At 45.6% G+C, this 17365-nt stretch overlaps 1 protein-coding gene across 1 annotated transcript in view; it reads right to left on the reverse strand.

Annotated features, from left to right (window-relative positions):
- Window positions 1–17365, reverse strand: part of LOC114050684 (cyclic AMP-responsive element-binding protein 5) — a 487545-nt gene that overhangs the window by 297221 nt on the left and 172959 nt on the right. The window contains exon 5 of the mRNA XM_027872545.1: window positions 11282–11448. Within this exon, the coding sequence (XP_027728346.1) occupies window positions 11282–11448 (167 nt within the window). The remainder of the gene's footprint in view (window positions 1–11281; window positions 11449–17365) is intronic.

Below are 17365 nucleotides of genomic sequence, written 5' to 3' on the forward strand. Positions count from 1 at the left end.
TGGATGAATGGATGGATGAATAGATATGATAGATAGAGATAATGGATACATTGATAGATATAAAGAGGGAAACAGAAGGAGGAAAAGAAGGGTAAGAGAAAGGAGAGAGAGTCAGACAGAGAGAAGAAGAGGAAGAAGAAGAAGAAGAAGGATGAGGACGAGGAGAGGGAGGGAAAGATAAATCATTTATTAAGCACTTACTATGTGCCAGGCACCGTGCTAAGTGCTAGAAAGACAAATATAAGCAAATGAGACAGTCCCTACCCTCAAGAAGCTTACATTCTAACAGGGGAAGCTGATACATGAAGGAGAGTTGGAAGGGAGATGGGGAAAGGCATCCCCAGGGGCAAGGATGAAGGAGAGGAGATAGAGAGGTGTGCGGGGAGGAAGTAGGAATCAGCAATGAAGTGACATTGGCCAGAACTCCTTGTGATGCTCAGGGACATGGACAGAACCAAGTGAACAATCCTCACGATGTCTGCAATGATAGAAGTGAGAAGAACAATGAAAGAAAATCATAATGGTCCTGGAGAGCAGAGAATGACATCTATCTCCCCACTTCCAGTAGAGAAGTGGGGAGGTACCAGGGCAGAGTGGCATGTACACCATCAGACTGGATCACTCTATCTGATGTTTCTGCTTAACTCTTTTTCTTGGTTTTAAATCGGAGAGAATTCAATTTGGGGGAGGGAATATTCCCAGAAATCACACACACACACACACGGCATAAAACTGTTTTAATTAAGAAAAGGTCCAATACTTATTAAAAATGGTTAACATCTATCTAGAGCATTAAGATTTGCAAAGTGCTTTACATATATCATCTCATTTAATCCTCACAACCACCCTGTGAAGGAGGTGCTATTATTATCTCCATTTTACAGATGAGTGAATTGAGGCAGAGAGAGGTTTGGTGACCTGCCCAGGCTCATGGCTAGACTCAACTAAATTTTCTTTTAGACAATGGCGGAACTATGGGAGTGGTTCATTCTGTGTAGCAGGCTGAGAGTCAGCTACAGAGCCCTGGCAGGAGTCACTTTCCAATCATTTGGAGAAGTCGGTGGCGCCCCCTCGCCTCTTCCCTGCCCTGTGCCCCCCACCCCACCATATTACTGGCTCAGCTCTTGATTGTTCCCACGTTCTGCCATCTCTCTGGGGATCTGACAGAGCAGAGAATCCAAGTGCCCCTCCAGAGCCCAGCTGGCTGGTTGTCTTGGCTGAGCAAAAGGCAAACTAGGGAGAGGAACAAGGCAGTTTCACTCACTGAAGCTCATCTCATCAGCCGATAGTTTCATTGAGGTAGGGATCCTAGAGGCCATTTAGGCCACTCTTCTTATTTTAGAGATGAAAAGACTGAGGGTCAGAGAGAAGAAACCAATTCTATGCACACATTAAGTACCAGAGTCAGTATTCTAACTCAGGTTTTCTGATTCTGAACCCAAAACCCTTTCCACTCCCAACTTATAAAAACCACATGGTACCAAGTTCATTGTTCATCCATCCAAGCCAACATCCTTCCTTATTTGTTATGTTATGGTCCATGAATCATTGTATTTTTTATAAGCGTATTATCTTAAGCTAACTATGGTGTACAGACAGACCAATTACATAACAACAACAGCAGTAACAATAATTTATAGAACCCTCTGAGATTTGTGAAACACTTCATAATTCCTATCTCACTGGATCCTCACAACAACTCTGGGAGGTCGGCTTTGTTGTTATCCCCATTTTATAGATGAGGAACCTGAAGCAGGTAGACATTCAGTGACTTGTCCAAAGTCACGCAGCTAATAAATGTCTGAGGCCAGATTTGAACTCAAGTCTTCCCAACTCCCAACCCAGCAATCTGTCCACATCACCGCTCTTTTCACTCTGAAAACAGGAAGCAAGATGCCAAGTATAACAATACGTACCACCTTAAGAGCACAATGTCACAGCTCTCTTTTGTCTGTAGGATTATATAATCCCACTTCTGAATCTTGAATGAGCCAATCAGTTAGCCCTCCAAACCAGGCTTACTCATAAAGTACAATTGGAAACAGCAATTTTTGGGGCCAGCTAAAAGCCTTGGGCCTTTGACAAAGTAATAGAAAATGGCGGGACAAAACAAGATTTTTACAAGTCCTCTTGCCTCTTTGGGCCTCAGTTTCCTCATTTGTAGAATGAACGGGTTGGACTGGATGGCCCAGTTCTAAATCTATGGTCTACATGGCATTCTCTTACATCAATGGGGCAAAAGCATTGTATACCAGCCTGCTAGGGAAACTGACTTGTTCTACAACATACACTGTGATGTATTTTGCTCTGGTATATGCTTGCTTACAACTTTCTGAGAATAAATAAACAAACAAATAATAAAGTAAAACTGATAAAACTACAAGCATTTGAGCCAATATTTGAACCCAGGTCTTTAATGGTTCCAAGTCCATGGCCCTACCCACCTTTCATTATAAGTAAAGCAATGATTTTCAAAAGAACGTATCTTGAGCCTTGCCAAAAAAAAAAAAAAATTTGGAAACTCACAGGGCATGGAAAGCGAAACCAAAAATTTTCCTGAAAAATCTGAATTGATCCCACCCATCCAATCTATCGTGACCCTAGTGTGGCCCAGTGGAAAGAGGAGTGGATTTGGAATCCAAGAACCTGGCTGCAAACCTTAGTTCTACCATCAACTCAATGTGTGATGCTGAGCAAGTCACTTTGGCCTCAGGGTCCCAGCCCCCACTGGGCCAGATTTCCTCTGAGGTCCCTTCTAGCTGCAAATCTGATTCAACTCTCCCTGCTCCACAATCACCAAGCTAAGGAGGCACTCAAAATTCTTCCTTTGGAAATCAAAGGTCACTCAGCTAATTCTCTCCCTGAAGCAGAGAGAAAGGGGCAGGTAGAAGAGACACAATCCCTATCCAGACCCTTCCCCATCAGGCCCTTGGCACATGGCTATCTTTCTTCCTACTTAATCCACATCCCTTTCATTATGCCAGAGATAGTGACTGGGGTCTGGACTTTTCCATGTCTACATGGGGCGATCCCGGGCCACTGCCCATAGATAACTGTAAAACGGAAATGTCCATAGCCTGTTGGTGCTAGAAGGGTAGAATGAGGTCCACATCCACACACAGATGACAAGGCTTCCAGAAGACATGTGTGAGCTGCTAGCTAAGTGTCTGGAATAAAGCTGTCCATTCAGTAGGACGTATTTCCAGTGGCTTGCTCTCAAGAGACAAGTGTGATGCAGAAGGTTTGAATTCTAGTTTTGGGATCAGGAGATATCTGAGTTTGAATCCTACCTCTAACACAGTGGCTGTGGGATTTTGGGTGAGTCACTTCATATGTCATGTCCTCAGTTTCCTCAACAGTAGAATGAAGAAACTGGATCAGATACAACATGTCATAGAGGGGAGAAGGCTAGCCTTTGAGTCAGGAAGAGCTGTGTTCAAGTTAAGCCTCTGAGCTTGGGTAAGACCCTTAGAAGTAGCTCTAAGAATTATGGTACAGGTGTCTGCATCAGTGGAAGGAATTTTCATAATGGGACTTCCTCCTGCTGATGAACTCAAAAGTCCAGGGCATTGCCCTCCTCCCCTCCCCCCCATCAAAAAGAGGCCCTCCTAGCCCTAAAGTCCTAAGACTTCCAAGCTTAAATCAGCTAGTAGTTATGACTGCCCACGCACAATGCCATCTGATCCTTACAACTCTGTGAAATGGGCTTTATGGATATTATTGTCCCCATTTTACAAATGAGGACATTGGAATTTGGAGAAGGGACTGCCCAGGGTCACAGCTAATAACCGTCATAAATTGGATTAGAACTCAGCTTCAAAGTCTGGAACTCTAAGCTCCCTATGTCAAGCTTCTCTCTTGAGATTTACAAAGCCCCTGAGATGGGAGAAGCTTCATTCCTGACACTAAAAGAACTCAACTATGTCCTGCTCACACACTTAGGATTCCTGTGTGGCCAAGATGGGTTCTGAACCCAGAGCCGAGCCCCAATCCAGCATTCCTTCTACCTGCTTTCACCCCGGCCAGGGCCAGCGACCTCCTTGAAGACCAAGAAGACTAAATGTGGGGCAGGTTCAAGGCAGGGACGATCACCTGGAGATGCTCCCTACACCAGAAGAGTCCTTCATACAACGTGTCCCCTAAGTCTCAGTGTGGGCTTAAGAACCGCACTCAGGCTTCTGGGATACCCCATTTTTCCTCTAAAGTCTGGAAACTGCTAATACAGAACCTGAGAGCTAGAAGAGGCCTCAAGGGTCATTGAGTCTGACCTATTCCTGGACAGGAATCCCCCCCTGAACATATTCAGCTCTGCCACACTCCCTCCCAAGGTCATCACTGAGGGCATTTTGGCCTGTTCCCATCAGTCTGCTCTCATGGTCTAATCACCAGGACCACAATCACTTCTGCTATTTCATGGTGCCCAAACAAGGGCTGTGCCCTTGGCCACACCCCTGTCACCTGGCCTAAAAGCTCTGCTCTGTTACAACTTTGGGATGTTAAGAGGCATTATATTTCAACTGGCCTCAGTACTTAAAGGTTTTGTTCCACACATAAAAATCTGCAAGCAAAGCGCCTGTTAGGCCTCTTCTCCAAGGTAATTTCTCAGCGCCTTGCATGGGGATTTAACGGGAGCCATATGGCCCAATCCCCGGACCCTCCTCTCAAACATCCCCCTGACGAGATCTCATAAATGTTCCCAGGGCTGTGAAATATCCAGCAATGTTCTTCTAACAATAAAGCCGTGCTCTCGGCCGGGATGTTCTGTCAGATGCAAAGCAGGAAGCGATGGTTCCTGGTCTCAATTACTCAGGATGGCTTCCAAGTGGTCTTGGCTGGGAAATCTGGGCCAGGGATGGGAGGCCTGATCCTAGCCATGGGAACAACTGATCTGTCCTGGTCGGCAGGTGGGGAAGTGGGGCTCTTGGTGTTTCCTTTATTTTAAAACACCACCTCCATTTGAGAACACAATCCCTCACACTTTCCTTCTTTGGATAGCAAGCCAATTTTTAAGATCTGAGTTCAAATCCTGACTCTGGTACCCACAAACAGGTTGGGCACGTCACTTAAACATTTCTGGATTACAAATAATTCACTGATAAAATGAGATAGTTGGACTGGGTGATTTCAAAGGTCCTTTCCAGCTCGAGGTGTGGGGAAGAGTTGACTCAAAAATTATGTAACCCATCTTATACAGTGACTGGGGGTAGGGCAAATGAAAAAATACTTTACATTTCTCAATGTCACTTCATGTAATGTGTGCAGACTAGAATGTCAGCTCCTTGAGGGAGGGAAGTGATTTTTTTGTTTTGTTTTGTCTTTGATTCCTCATTATTTGGTACTGGCATGTACTAGGTATATAACACATGCTTGTTGATTTGAAGTTATTATTGTTAATATAAATGACTGCTTAATAATATCTATATCACAGGTAGAAAATTTAGAAGATCTCCAAGCATACTTCATGCATGTAACCTATAGAACCATTTCTAGGTTCCAAATAACAATAAAAATAATGATGATGATGATAACATTTATGTAACATTTTGAGGTTTCTATATATTATCTTATTTGTCCCTCACGATAACCCCGGGAGGTGAGTATTGTTATTGTCTGGATTTTACAAATAAGGAAACTGAGTCTCAGAGAGGCCAAGTGACTTTCCCAGGGTGATGCAGTAGTGTCTGAGGCAGGATTCTAACTGGTCTTAGACTCCGGTTTCCAAGTCAAGCATTTCATACACCATATTACCTAGTTGCTTCAGCTTCTATGGAATTACCTTGGTCATCCACTGCCTTTAAAAGACCCAGCCGCTACGGGACAGGCTTCCTGCATGCCCTATTACCCAAATGCTTGGCTTCAATGTGAGCATTCATAGCATTAGACTTCTAAAAGTCTCACTGTCAAGAATGATTTCCCCTAACATTGGCTGCGGTGATTCATTTTCCCAGCTCCCTTGGAGATGTGGGACAATGGGAAGTCAAGTCCTGAACCCAAGCGCCTCCTTTGGGCACAGATACAACTGCAGGAATTCCAAATGGAATCTCCACCAAGCCCTGCGATGAGAGATCAGTCAAAAACAAAGAATCCTCAGGGAGCTGCTACTACGTCCTTCATCTCCCTGGCAGACTCCCACGTGCATGAACCTCTTTGGGGATCCTGGGTTTTCTTCACCGCTCTCTCAAAGCAGCATCAGATCTCAGCTACACTTGCTCATTCCTCTTCCAGAGGAGGGGCAAAGCCACGGCTGAGAAATCCAGGCCACCTACTCAGCCTGTAAAGCCAGCAAGTACCAGGCAAAAGCAGCAAGGCCACCTCTCTGGACACTTGCTGCCCCCTACATAACCAACCATAAACCAGGAGAACAAATAAGAGCCATATGGTCATGGGAGAGGGAGGCTGCTAGCAGCTAATCATCTAAGTGACGAGGCCAAATTAGGTGTCTGAGCCTCCTATTCTGACGTGGCTACCAATCCAACTGACCATTCACTACTATGATTGGGGGGAGCCAGGGGACCATATGAAAACAATTCACCTTATAAGCAGCCCAATTATCAATCAATTGCCCAGCGGCCACTAGAAAAACATAAGCATCCGATCGCTGTATTTTGACATTTGGAGACAGGTAGGCGGTGCAATTAGATAGAGTGCTGGGCCTGGAGTGAGGAAGACTTGTGTTACACTGGGCAAATCACTTAATCTCTACTTGCCTCAGTTTCCTCATCTGTAAAAGGGGGATAAGAATGGCACCTATCTTCCAGGACTGTTATGAAGATCAAGTGAGATAATATTTGTAAAGCATCTGCTTAGCATAGTATAACATATAATATATTATAACATATAATCGGTGCTATATAAATTTTAGCTAAAATTATTATTATTTTATAATAATACCATCAAATTATTATACATAATATAAATATATATTCATATTAGTTCATACATTATATAATAAAAGGTTATATGTGTATGCAAATATAACATGTGATATAATTAACATAATTATATACTTATATAATCATATATGCTATTATAGGATATATATTATAATGAATGTAATAATATTATTAAATGTTATTATTTTTATTGTTATCGTTATTATAACCACTAACTTGCCTGAGCACTAGCTACCAGGTAAGAGAGAGAGAAAAATAAGTTACTCCTCTGTCATCCTTCCATGCCTTCTCTGAACTGATCTGCACCATGAGCCAGGGGTTCAGTTACCCTAGATCACACAGGTAGTAGGTGGCAAAGCCAACATCTGAACTCAGGTCCTCAAACTCCATTCTGGTTTAGAGCTGACTTGGTCTCACATGTTTTGGTTTTGTTTTATTTTATTATTTATTATTTTATTCTCTGCTTTTTTTTTCCTTTCCTTTTATTCATTCATTCATTTACTTCTCATGTGTTTTTAAGAAATACCCTCCTTCCAGCCCACTTTTCTCCCCCCACCCACCCCCCGGCTCATGGGCTCCCTTCTTTTTTCCATCTGTGGCACCACCCTCCCAAACCTGTGCCATCAATCAGCCAAAGGCGCCCTTCCTGGCACCGGAGGGAGTACAAGTACTTACTAGTTGGAGGATGCCTCCCACACTCCAGAGCTATTTCTCAGTCTTATTCTAGACTGCCTAACCACATAAGTACAGCTAGGATATTTATACTAGCCTGCAAGTTTGTGTCAGTGAGAATATCACCGCTTGCTCTACCCGGGCCCAGAGAGGAGGACGGAGGGCTAGAGAAGGGATGGGCGCGAGCCAGGCCCCCCAGGCTTCTCTGACTATTAGCGCTATGGCTTTCTGCCTTTCACCCCTCATTTGGGGCTGGTCTGGCTCAGGGCCCGCTCGGTAGCCATGCTCATCTGAGTCCTGTGAGCAACGTCTCTGTACTGTCCCGGGAAGCCTCCCCTACGGACCGGCATCCTGTCACACTTTCCAGGCCTTTCAAGCCTCCCGGAGCCCTCATAGAGAAGGGAAGACATGGCGGAACAGGGGAGACACCGAAGGCAGAGGGTTGGCAGAAGACCCGGGGGGCGCCCAGGAGGGGCAGAACAAGGGGAGACAAGCCCTGGCCCTGAATCCCAGCTGGGCCCACGCCCCTCGGCTGCAGCAGGGAGCTGTGCGTGGGCACAGGTGGATGCCAGGCTCTGTGGCTAGATCGCAGCTCCAAGTCCTGGGCCTGAATAGAGACTTTCATTGCTGTTTGCTGTTTTTGTTGGCTGGTCGCCATTGCAAACATTTGCAGGTGGCTTGGCCAGATTTTGACACTTGAATATTTGAGGTTGTGATAAAAATCAGAATATTACTACAATATGGGTTCTGTGCAGTCTTACAAAAAAAAAATAAAATAAGAAAGCTATCTGCAGTTTCAAATGCTCATTTAAAGACACAGTCTCCAGAGGAAACTCGTGTTTTAAAATAAGTGCTCATTTCCTTTTTGCTGGGGGAAATAAAGAAGGGAAAGTCATCCCCGTGTTTTTTTTTTTCTCCCAAACCACCTAGATCTCAATATTGAATCCACTGGTGAAAGGAGTTACTTCTCACTGAGCCCCAGTGGCCACTTCGACCATGTTTGGAGACGGGTCAAGCACAGATAAAGCGTAACAACAGAGAGTGTCCCTTGGAATCTTCACCGTAGCTCCGAAGGGTACGGCCTGAAGAAAGAAGGAACTCCATCAGCCAGCCTTGGCAGGGAGACAGAATCCCCAAAGCAGCAATTATCTCCAAGAACACACCAGGGAAGAAACACAACATCCCAGGACTAGGGACAGACTGTAGGATGGGCCTGGTCAGGAGGTCATGCAATCTCAGGGACAAGCCCACTCACGGATGGAGAAGAGGCTTACGAACGCCTCCCATAGACCTGTAAACAGCAGACCTCCAGGCTTGGCCTCAGAGGGCCCTGCTCCCAACAGTGTCCCCATCCACTGCTGAGCCGGCCACAGGCCTTTGAAAGAGTGAGCCTACGGTTAACCTGACCCGAGTGGATCCGTCCTAGCTAGACAGGAACAATAGCTAAGGGGCTGGCTCTCCCGGCTGTTGGGGGTGTGAAGCAGGAGACCTGGGGGGTGGGGCCAAAGAATGTCACTAAAATTGCTTGTAAACTCCAGCACAATTTACGTTTCTTTTCTTCCCCCCCCCCCCCGGGAAGGAAAAATAAAATAATTATAATTACCCGACATAACTCTGACTTGTTTCTCCATGGGCCCAGCCACTACAGGGAAACAGTCACTCGAGATGGAGGCGTTTGCTTGTCTTTAACGAGCCCACCCCACCCTGGGAGGATTACAGGTTCCTGCCTTGGCTCCCAAAGCTTTTATGGGAGAAAAGACATCTTTAACGGGAGAAGCATTTGCTCATTCGGCCTCGTGGCCTCTCCAAACAAAGCCAGGCATTCAGCTGGACGGTCTCATTTTCTGAATCCTGAATGGAAACTCCAGGGTACCCATGGCCAATGGGTGGGTAGTCATTAACTATGGTGCTTTGGTTTGTTATGGTAAGCCTTCCCTCACGAGTCACAACGTATTTGTACAGGCTGAGAGATGCCAAGGACAAGGGCAGGATGGGCTTCTGTTAAAGAGAAATTCGGGGGTTGTCCCCCCATGTGGAGGAGGTACCCTAAAAACTTCTAGAGATGAGGAAGAGACAGGGCACTGGGAAATGGGGTGGCAGCAGCCCCTGCCCCTATTGAGCAAACCTGCCTGGTCTGGCACAGCCCCATAATACCAGTCTGTCTTTCACTATCTTACCCGGAGGGTTCTGGGAAATAACATTCATTCATTCTCCATACGTGGTAATACAAGTAAATTGCCAGGCTTGGGATTTTGTGTGTGTGTGTGTGTGTGTGTGTGTGTGTGTGTATGTTTTACTTCCTCAGCATTCAAGAGGTACCAGTGCTATGTAGAAACTTTATGAAGTCTGAACTCCCTTTCCCCCTGAACCCAGATGGAATGGAGGAGATTATGACCCTGAGGTGCTAAGCAGGGGAGGGAAACGTTTGTACTCCTGGCCTTATCATACATACAAAGCAAAATCTAATACAAAACCAAACAAAAACTCAAGGGCATTTAAATCTCTTAACCCACAACTCCCAAACTCTTCATTTGTTTATGTTCCTATCCAAGTAAGATAGGAAAGACAAGATTATTATTCCCACTCTACAGAATGAAAAATTGAGTCAATAAGAGATTAAATTGACTAGTTAGAAGTCATATGGCAAGGACTGCAGGTCAGCTGAGGAGTAAGGGTGTATGGGCCCTGGGGGGTGGTCAACACCCAGGACAACAGGGTGGGTAGGTCCAGAGGTAAAAAGGATGCAGAGGCCTTGGGAGGGGCCAAGAGTCAGGATAAGGGCAGAGAGCACAATGGGCTGCATGGCTTTGAGTCCATAGTCACGCCCACCATCCCACCTGTCTTCCTTCATGAATTGTGATTCCAAGGGGTGAGACGCCACAAACCACACAACGCAACACAATACAACACAACACAATTATGGCAAGTCAATGGGAAAGCTGGGACTGGAGTCTAGGTCTTCTCCATCCCAGGCCAGCAAGTTTAGTCATTCCCCTAGATCATCCGCCTGGTATAGCTTCAGTTGGGAACATGGATCCCCATTAGGTTTTCTTAGCCCAATCCCTTCACAATGGCCCCATTTCCTTCACATCTTACAGGTCAATGGACCTCAAAGCTCATTGAGTCTCATGAGGCTCCAAGCTCTGCATCACCCTTATACTAATTTTTTAAAAGTGTTTCAGGATTCCCAGGCTGTGGAAAAAGTTAAGTGATCTTTTCTTTCTCTCTCTGTCTCTGTCCCTTTCTCAAAGGATCAGGTTCTCAGGAGAGCTATGAGATAAGGAAACCTTAACAATGGCAGAAGACCAGGGAACAAAGGATCCCAGGGGCCTCCCTAAGGGGCACTGGATGTGAGTAGGAGGGTTGTACAGGTGCATTATTGTACCACCAATATGCAGTTGTCTGGAATGCTGACTCTCTGGCCTCTGTAAATTTCTCTGTAATCCCAGAGAAATAGTACACCAGGCTAATTTCTTATAAAATCCAGGAATACATACGACATTGACAAAAAGTATTGCTTTATTATCAGTCCCCTGCTTGGCAATATCTCCCTGTGATCAAAGCAGCTTTACCTCTCCCCCAGGATAGATCAAAGCTTCAGTCAGGGCCTGCCTTGGGAGGTGGGCAAAGAATCCCCTAAGGATTTACCCCAATCAAGGCCCTGCATAAAATCAACATGAAGACCCATGTGGAGTCAACCTCCAATCTCTCCTTACCCGATCTGACGGTTTGTGGAAGGTGCCTGCGTGATCACAGAGCTGGACTGGGGGGAGGGCATGGCCTGTTGAATCACAACGCTGGTGTCATGGTTGGGCATCCGCGTGGTGCCCAGCTGATGAGGCCCTGGCATCGCTCCGCCAACTGCATTGTGCATTGGGATAGCCTGCCCAGAGAAGGAGGGGAAGAGGGAGGGAAGTCAATATTTCATTCTGTGTTCATAGTCTCAAGTTCAAAATTAGGAATCTCACAGTGTCCCCCCAGGCAGAGAATTATTGGCCCCTGGCAAAACTTGAGCCAATACATCTTGGTAGCACTACCCATTGGGACAGAATAAAATACAACTGGTTTCATTGACAGCAGGAAACATGAAAATACCTGGAAGTTTGTTTTGCTTTGCTGCCATACTGACGTGAGATTTACATTAGAGACATCTCGTACACACGTCTCTGACTCGACGTGATAAATACCATGTCGGAAAGCGAGTTTTTTGTGGCCAGCTCCCAGTTCTAAGATTTAATGGGTCGGCCAATCCATCGAACCTGCAGCCAGCTTTGGATGACAAGCACGCTGGCTTTTTCGTGGTTCTGTCCAGGCCGCAGAGAGCACAAACGGTGCTTCATGAAATTGACACCTGTCTGGGACACAGGATGGCATGGTTATGTAATGAGCCCAAAAGCCTAGGGAGAGTGGATGATGGAGACATAATAGGAGGCGTGGGCACTGTCTAAGATCTACAAAGATCCAGCCACCCCTTTTAGCTTTACAACTGCAAAGATCTGGGTCACTTATAGCCCTCATCCCATAGAGATCTAGATCTGGAAGGAACCTCTGAGATCAATTAGTCTGATCACTTTACAAATGAGGAAACTGAGGCCAAGAGAAATGAATGAACTTGCTAATTCTGAGCTAAGTGACAGAGTTGGGACCTGACTACAAATGGAGTGCACTTTTCATTGTGTTATGCGGTCCCCTTCATATGCAAAGAACTTTTAAATTTATCTTAAACATCCTCCCTATGACACCTCTTGATGATGGGGAGGTGACCCTGGGCTCTCTGGGGCCATGCTGATGGAGCACAAGCTTCTGCCAAGCCAGGAATGCTTCGAGGATGTGTTTTCTCATGGTCCCTATGGCTGAATTTGGTTAGGTAGGTCCTGAGATCACAGAGAGGCCAGAGCAGGCTCAGGAAACCTCAAAGATTATCTGCAAAGCTAGAAAAGGGTGGTAAGCAGCAAACACTGGGTACCAAACCCACATGGAGAGAAATTTGGATATTTGGAGGATTAAAGTGAGAATCCCCAAGCATGATAAAGTCTGGGGAGTGTATTTGATGAAGCTACATTCTGCCTGGAATGAAAGTATTGGAGAAAAGAGATTTTGTTTTCACTGAGGCCGAGTAGGCAGAGACATTCTAAAGAATATCTTAGGGCTGAAAATTGATTATTATTGTCATTTTTTTAAATCCAGAAAACAAGTCACATCAACAAGCAATTTATTAAGGTGCCAGGCAATGGGCTAAGTGTCAGACAACATGTAAACAAGGAAAGATCAAGCTTTTGTTAACAAGGATACTATAATACAACGGAAAAAGAGTTAGCTCTGGGGCCTTGGTTCAAATCTTCATTCTGCAACTCATTACGTGCATGGCCTTGGAGAGGTCATTTCACTTCCCTGGGCCTCAGTTTCCCCATATGTAAAATGAAGCATGTTGCTAAGACAGCCCCTGAGTTAGTTCACTGCCAGCCCTAAATCTATGACTTGTACTCCTATCAGCCTCTGACCTCCAAGGTTGTATCTTTGATCCTTGATCTGCAAAACGATGATCCTTTCAAAAAGGTTAAAAAGAGTCTTATGTTCCTTTTAGTTCTAATCGGTCTCCTTAACCTGGGTCTATGAACTTGGTTTTCTAAAAATGATTTTGATGACTGTTTCACTATAATTTGTTTCCTTTGTGTTTTCTCTGGGTATATTTTATTTTATGCTTTTAAGATTATTCTTCTGAGAAGGGTCCTTAAGCTTCACCAGATCAACTGCCCAGCAGGTCAAGGATACCCAAGTGGTTCAGAACTAGTTTTAGCAAACAGATTTAGAACTAGGAGAGGCTACACAGAAGTGGAGGGGCAGACAGAGAAACTCTTATCCAACCTTCTCTCTCTCTCTCTGTCTCTCTCTCTCCTCTTCCTCCTCCTCCTTCTTCTCTCTCTCTTCTTCTTCCTCCTCCTGTTCCTCTCTCCTCTTTCTCTCTCTCTCTCTCTCTCTCTCACACGCACACTCAGGCTCAGAGGAATTAAGTGCTTGGCCTGAAGTCACATGACTAGCAAGTATCAGGGTCAGAATTTGAACCCATGCCTGCTAACTCTACAAAAACACTACACCCACTATAGTCTGTGCCCGCCCATGTCGAGGGCAGCTGTTAAACCAATGGGGATCAGGAAAACTGTGTGTGTTTAAGGGGAGCAGTTTGATAAGGTATTGTTGGGGGGAGGATGGAAGGAATGGTGCGTCATTACCAATTTGCTAGTTGGGGGGAAAGTCTGCCAGAACACTTCAAGGCTTAGCACAGAGGAAAGCCAGCATTACTCCCCAGGAGGACGAGGGATAGCTCAGCCCTGTTCTGCAGCAGAGAGCAGGGATTTCCTGCACTGCGTGTTAAGTGATGGTGAGAACATACGTGGTCTTTGGACTGCCGGTGTCCATCACGTTGCACCTTTCCCAAGGTTTCTGATTTCTAAAGGCTGACTGCCTGGGCTGTCAGGAGTCCAGATGGAAACTGGGCACCTGGCTTAAATTGTGGGCTGACCAGGGTGTGCGTGTGTGTGTGTGTGTGTGCACGCACGCACACACACACACATGTGCTCACATACACAGCCCAAAGCTCCCTTTAGGACCATACAGAACTGTTCGAAACCTTAACACACTGAGAAAAGCCCCAGGTGCTATTGCACTGGGTGAGAGTAAAGACATGAAGAGGAGAAACTCTAGGATCAGCAAAAAAGAAAGTAAGCACTTTTGTTGTTTTTATGTTGACAAGAGCTAATGAAGAAAAATGACTAAAGATAAAAAAAATTTGAATTACACATTCACAGAGTCCCAGAATCTCAGGGTTGGCAGCGACCTTGGCAACGATCTAATCCAATAACACTCGAAAAAGAACATCTGCCCCTATTAGAATATTAGCAACAGGGGCTTATCCAGACCCAGCTGCAGGACCTCGAAGAGCAGGGCTCACCAGCTCTGGGGGCAGGCAGCTCATTCTTCTTGGGGACAACTAAAGGGTGAGGACTTTCTCCCGACTTCAAACTCAAACAGGCTTCGTTGGCATCACCCCCTGCTGCTCCTGGTTCCTCCCTCTGAGGCTACTCTGCTACATGGCAATTTTATAAGTAGCTGTAGACAGGTGGTGTGTTGCTTCTGTGTCTTCTTATTTGGGAACCAAGTACTGCAGATTCTTCAACCAGTCCTTCTGTGGCATGGATTCAAGGCACCTACACATTCGCAATCTGACTCCAGCTTACCTTCAGGGTAATTACCCTGACACACTCTCTTCCAGCCACACTGGGCTACTTTTTCTTCTTCCTGCATCATATTCCATCTAGCATCTTTGGATGGGGGCAGCTAGGTGAAGCAGGGGATAGAGTGCCAGGCTTGGAGTCTGGAAGACCCATCTACCTGAGTTCAAATCCAGCCTCAGACACCTCCTAGCTGGGTGACCCTGGACAAGTCACTTCACCCTGTTTGCCTCAGTTTCCTCATCTGTAAAATGAGCTGGAGAAGGAAATGGCAAACTGCTCCAGCATCTCTGCCAAGAAAATCCCAAATGGGGACACAGAGAGTCAGACGTGACTGAAATGACTGAATGATCACCTTTGGGCAGGCTGTTTCTTTCAATAAAATGTAAGCTTTTCTAAGGAGGTTTGTATTTGTATCCCAGCATCTAGCCTTACACTTAAAAGGCTCTTAAACAAATGACTGATGATTGAGTCATCATTATCATCTTTGTCATCATCATCATCATGTCATCATTATTATTAGGCTTGCAGCCTTGAGAATGTGAGATATGATAACAATCAACCAATCAACTGACAAGCAACTATTAAGCACCTACTGAAGATACAAAGACAAAAATGGAACCAGCAGCTTCTTCTCTTTCTAGCAATATAGTTGGTGGCTCTCACCAACTATATTGGGCAAGGGCAGAGGGAAAGGCAGATGAGCTGCTGAGGTCTGCCCCAGCTCTGTCCTTTAACTCTGCTTTGCACCAGCAGCACAGAGATGACATCAGGACCAGAGGTCCAGGCTGCCCCGCCATCCTCCCTCTTTGCCTTGCACATACAATCTGCCCTTTTCCTATAGAGACAAGAGACCATTAAAAACAGAGATTTCTCAGAAGAATAAACAGCAGCTCTGAAGGTGAAGCCCTATCATTTCCTACAGAACAAAGAAACTTTTCTTTCTAAAACAGCATGTTATAACTTGAATGTGAACTGTTCCTTGAGTTCGAATTTACCGTTTTCAGCTCACAATTTGTCTTCATGGGCAAGAATGGCGGCACTGCCAGCTCAATGAATCATTTCTATGCAGTGAAAAAACCCACTGGATTCAGAATCGGAGGGCCTGAGTCTGAATCTCACTTCTGCTCCTTACTACCCACAAAGCCTTGGAAAAGTCATTTAGCCCACTCGGAGCCTGTTAAAAGAAGAGGCTGGCCCGGATGAATGAAGGAAGCCCTTTTTAAGCACTCACTGTGTACAAAGCACCGTACTAGGCACTGGGGATACAGACAAATCAGACAATCCCTGCCCCTGGGGAGCTCACATCCTTTTTGGAGAGAAAACGTCAGGTTTCAGCCACAAGGCAAATGAAAGAGTCTCATGGGGCAAAGGCAAAGGAGGTGGCCAGATCTCTTTTTCAATGCCATGGCCACTGATAAAATCCTATTTGTTCCCAATGTTGAGCCAGGGCCAAGGACTTTGGGGCCAAGGGCTTTCTTCTCTGCGTCTTCAGGAGCTGGGGCTGCAGCCCTTGTGGAAGCAGGTCCAGGCTGCATCTCCACAGAGGCTGCTTCCCAGGAAGATGGCCCAAGGACACCGGGTTGGAAGGCTCTTGGAGTCAGGGTCCTGGGCTCTCTCCACCCGGGTCTGAGGTCTGAATTCTGCCTCAGGCACTTACTGGCTGCCTGACCCTGGGCAAGTCTCTAGGCCTTACTTTGCTCATCTGCAAAATGAGGGGGTTGGTCTCCATGGCTCCAAATCTATAATCCTATGAATTTTTAGTATAGAAAAGGATGGAGGGAAGGGAGAAAGAAGATGAGTGTGAATCAGGAGATGGTTCTGAATCTTGGCTCTGTCACTAACACACTTGGGCTAGTCATCTGACCTCATTTTCCTTTAAAAAGTACTTATGAGGAATAGATTTTCTCAAAGGTCCCTTCCAAGTCTAAAATTAAAATTTTCCATGCAGCTTCAGGATTCTCAAGGCCTCACAGATTGTTAAAACAGGGAAGGACCTTCAAGATTAGCTAGTCTCTTCATTTTACAGACGATGACACTGAGGCTCAGAAAAGATGAGGCACTTGTCCAAATTCATGCTGTTCTTAAAGGGGCAGAGCTGGGACTCAGATCTGGGCCTTGCTTCCCAATCTGAAATTCTGAGATATTATCATATGATGCCGACCTCTCTCACCCCACCCCAACCAAAGCTTGTTTCAGAATACCAGGCAGTGCATTTACGGTGTGTGTTGTTATTTATTCTTTTTAAATCCAGTACTACAGAGAATAATATAAGTTCCTTGAAGGTAGGGTTTGTATCACTTTTTGTTTTTTGTCTCTGACTCTGTCTCCAAGCACAGTGCCTGGGACACAGAAACTACTTAACAAATGCTTGTGAAATTGAATTAAGGGGATTATTTAACATTGTTTCTAGCAGAGTATGTGCCAGAGTTTCACGACATCCTAGGAAAGCCTCTCTTTGTAGGAAGAGAGAACATGGGGTGGAGGTGGAGGGGAGAGAGAAAGTCAGGAAGGAGAAGGAGTGAGAGGAAGTGCGGGACTGGAGGGAGGGAGAGAACCTGCTCTAATACA

This window comes from Vombatus ursinus, unplaced genomic scaffold (genome assembly GCF_900497805.2).
Source record: "Vombatus ursinus unplaced genomic scaffold, bare-nosed wombat genome assembly UNPS02014799.1, whole genome shotgun sequence".
Lineage (NCBI taxonomy): Eukaryota > Metazoa > Chordata > Mammalia > Diprotodontia > Vombatidae > Vombatus > Vombatus ursinus.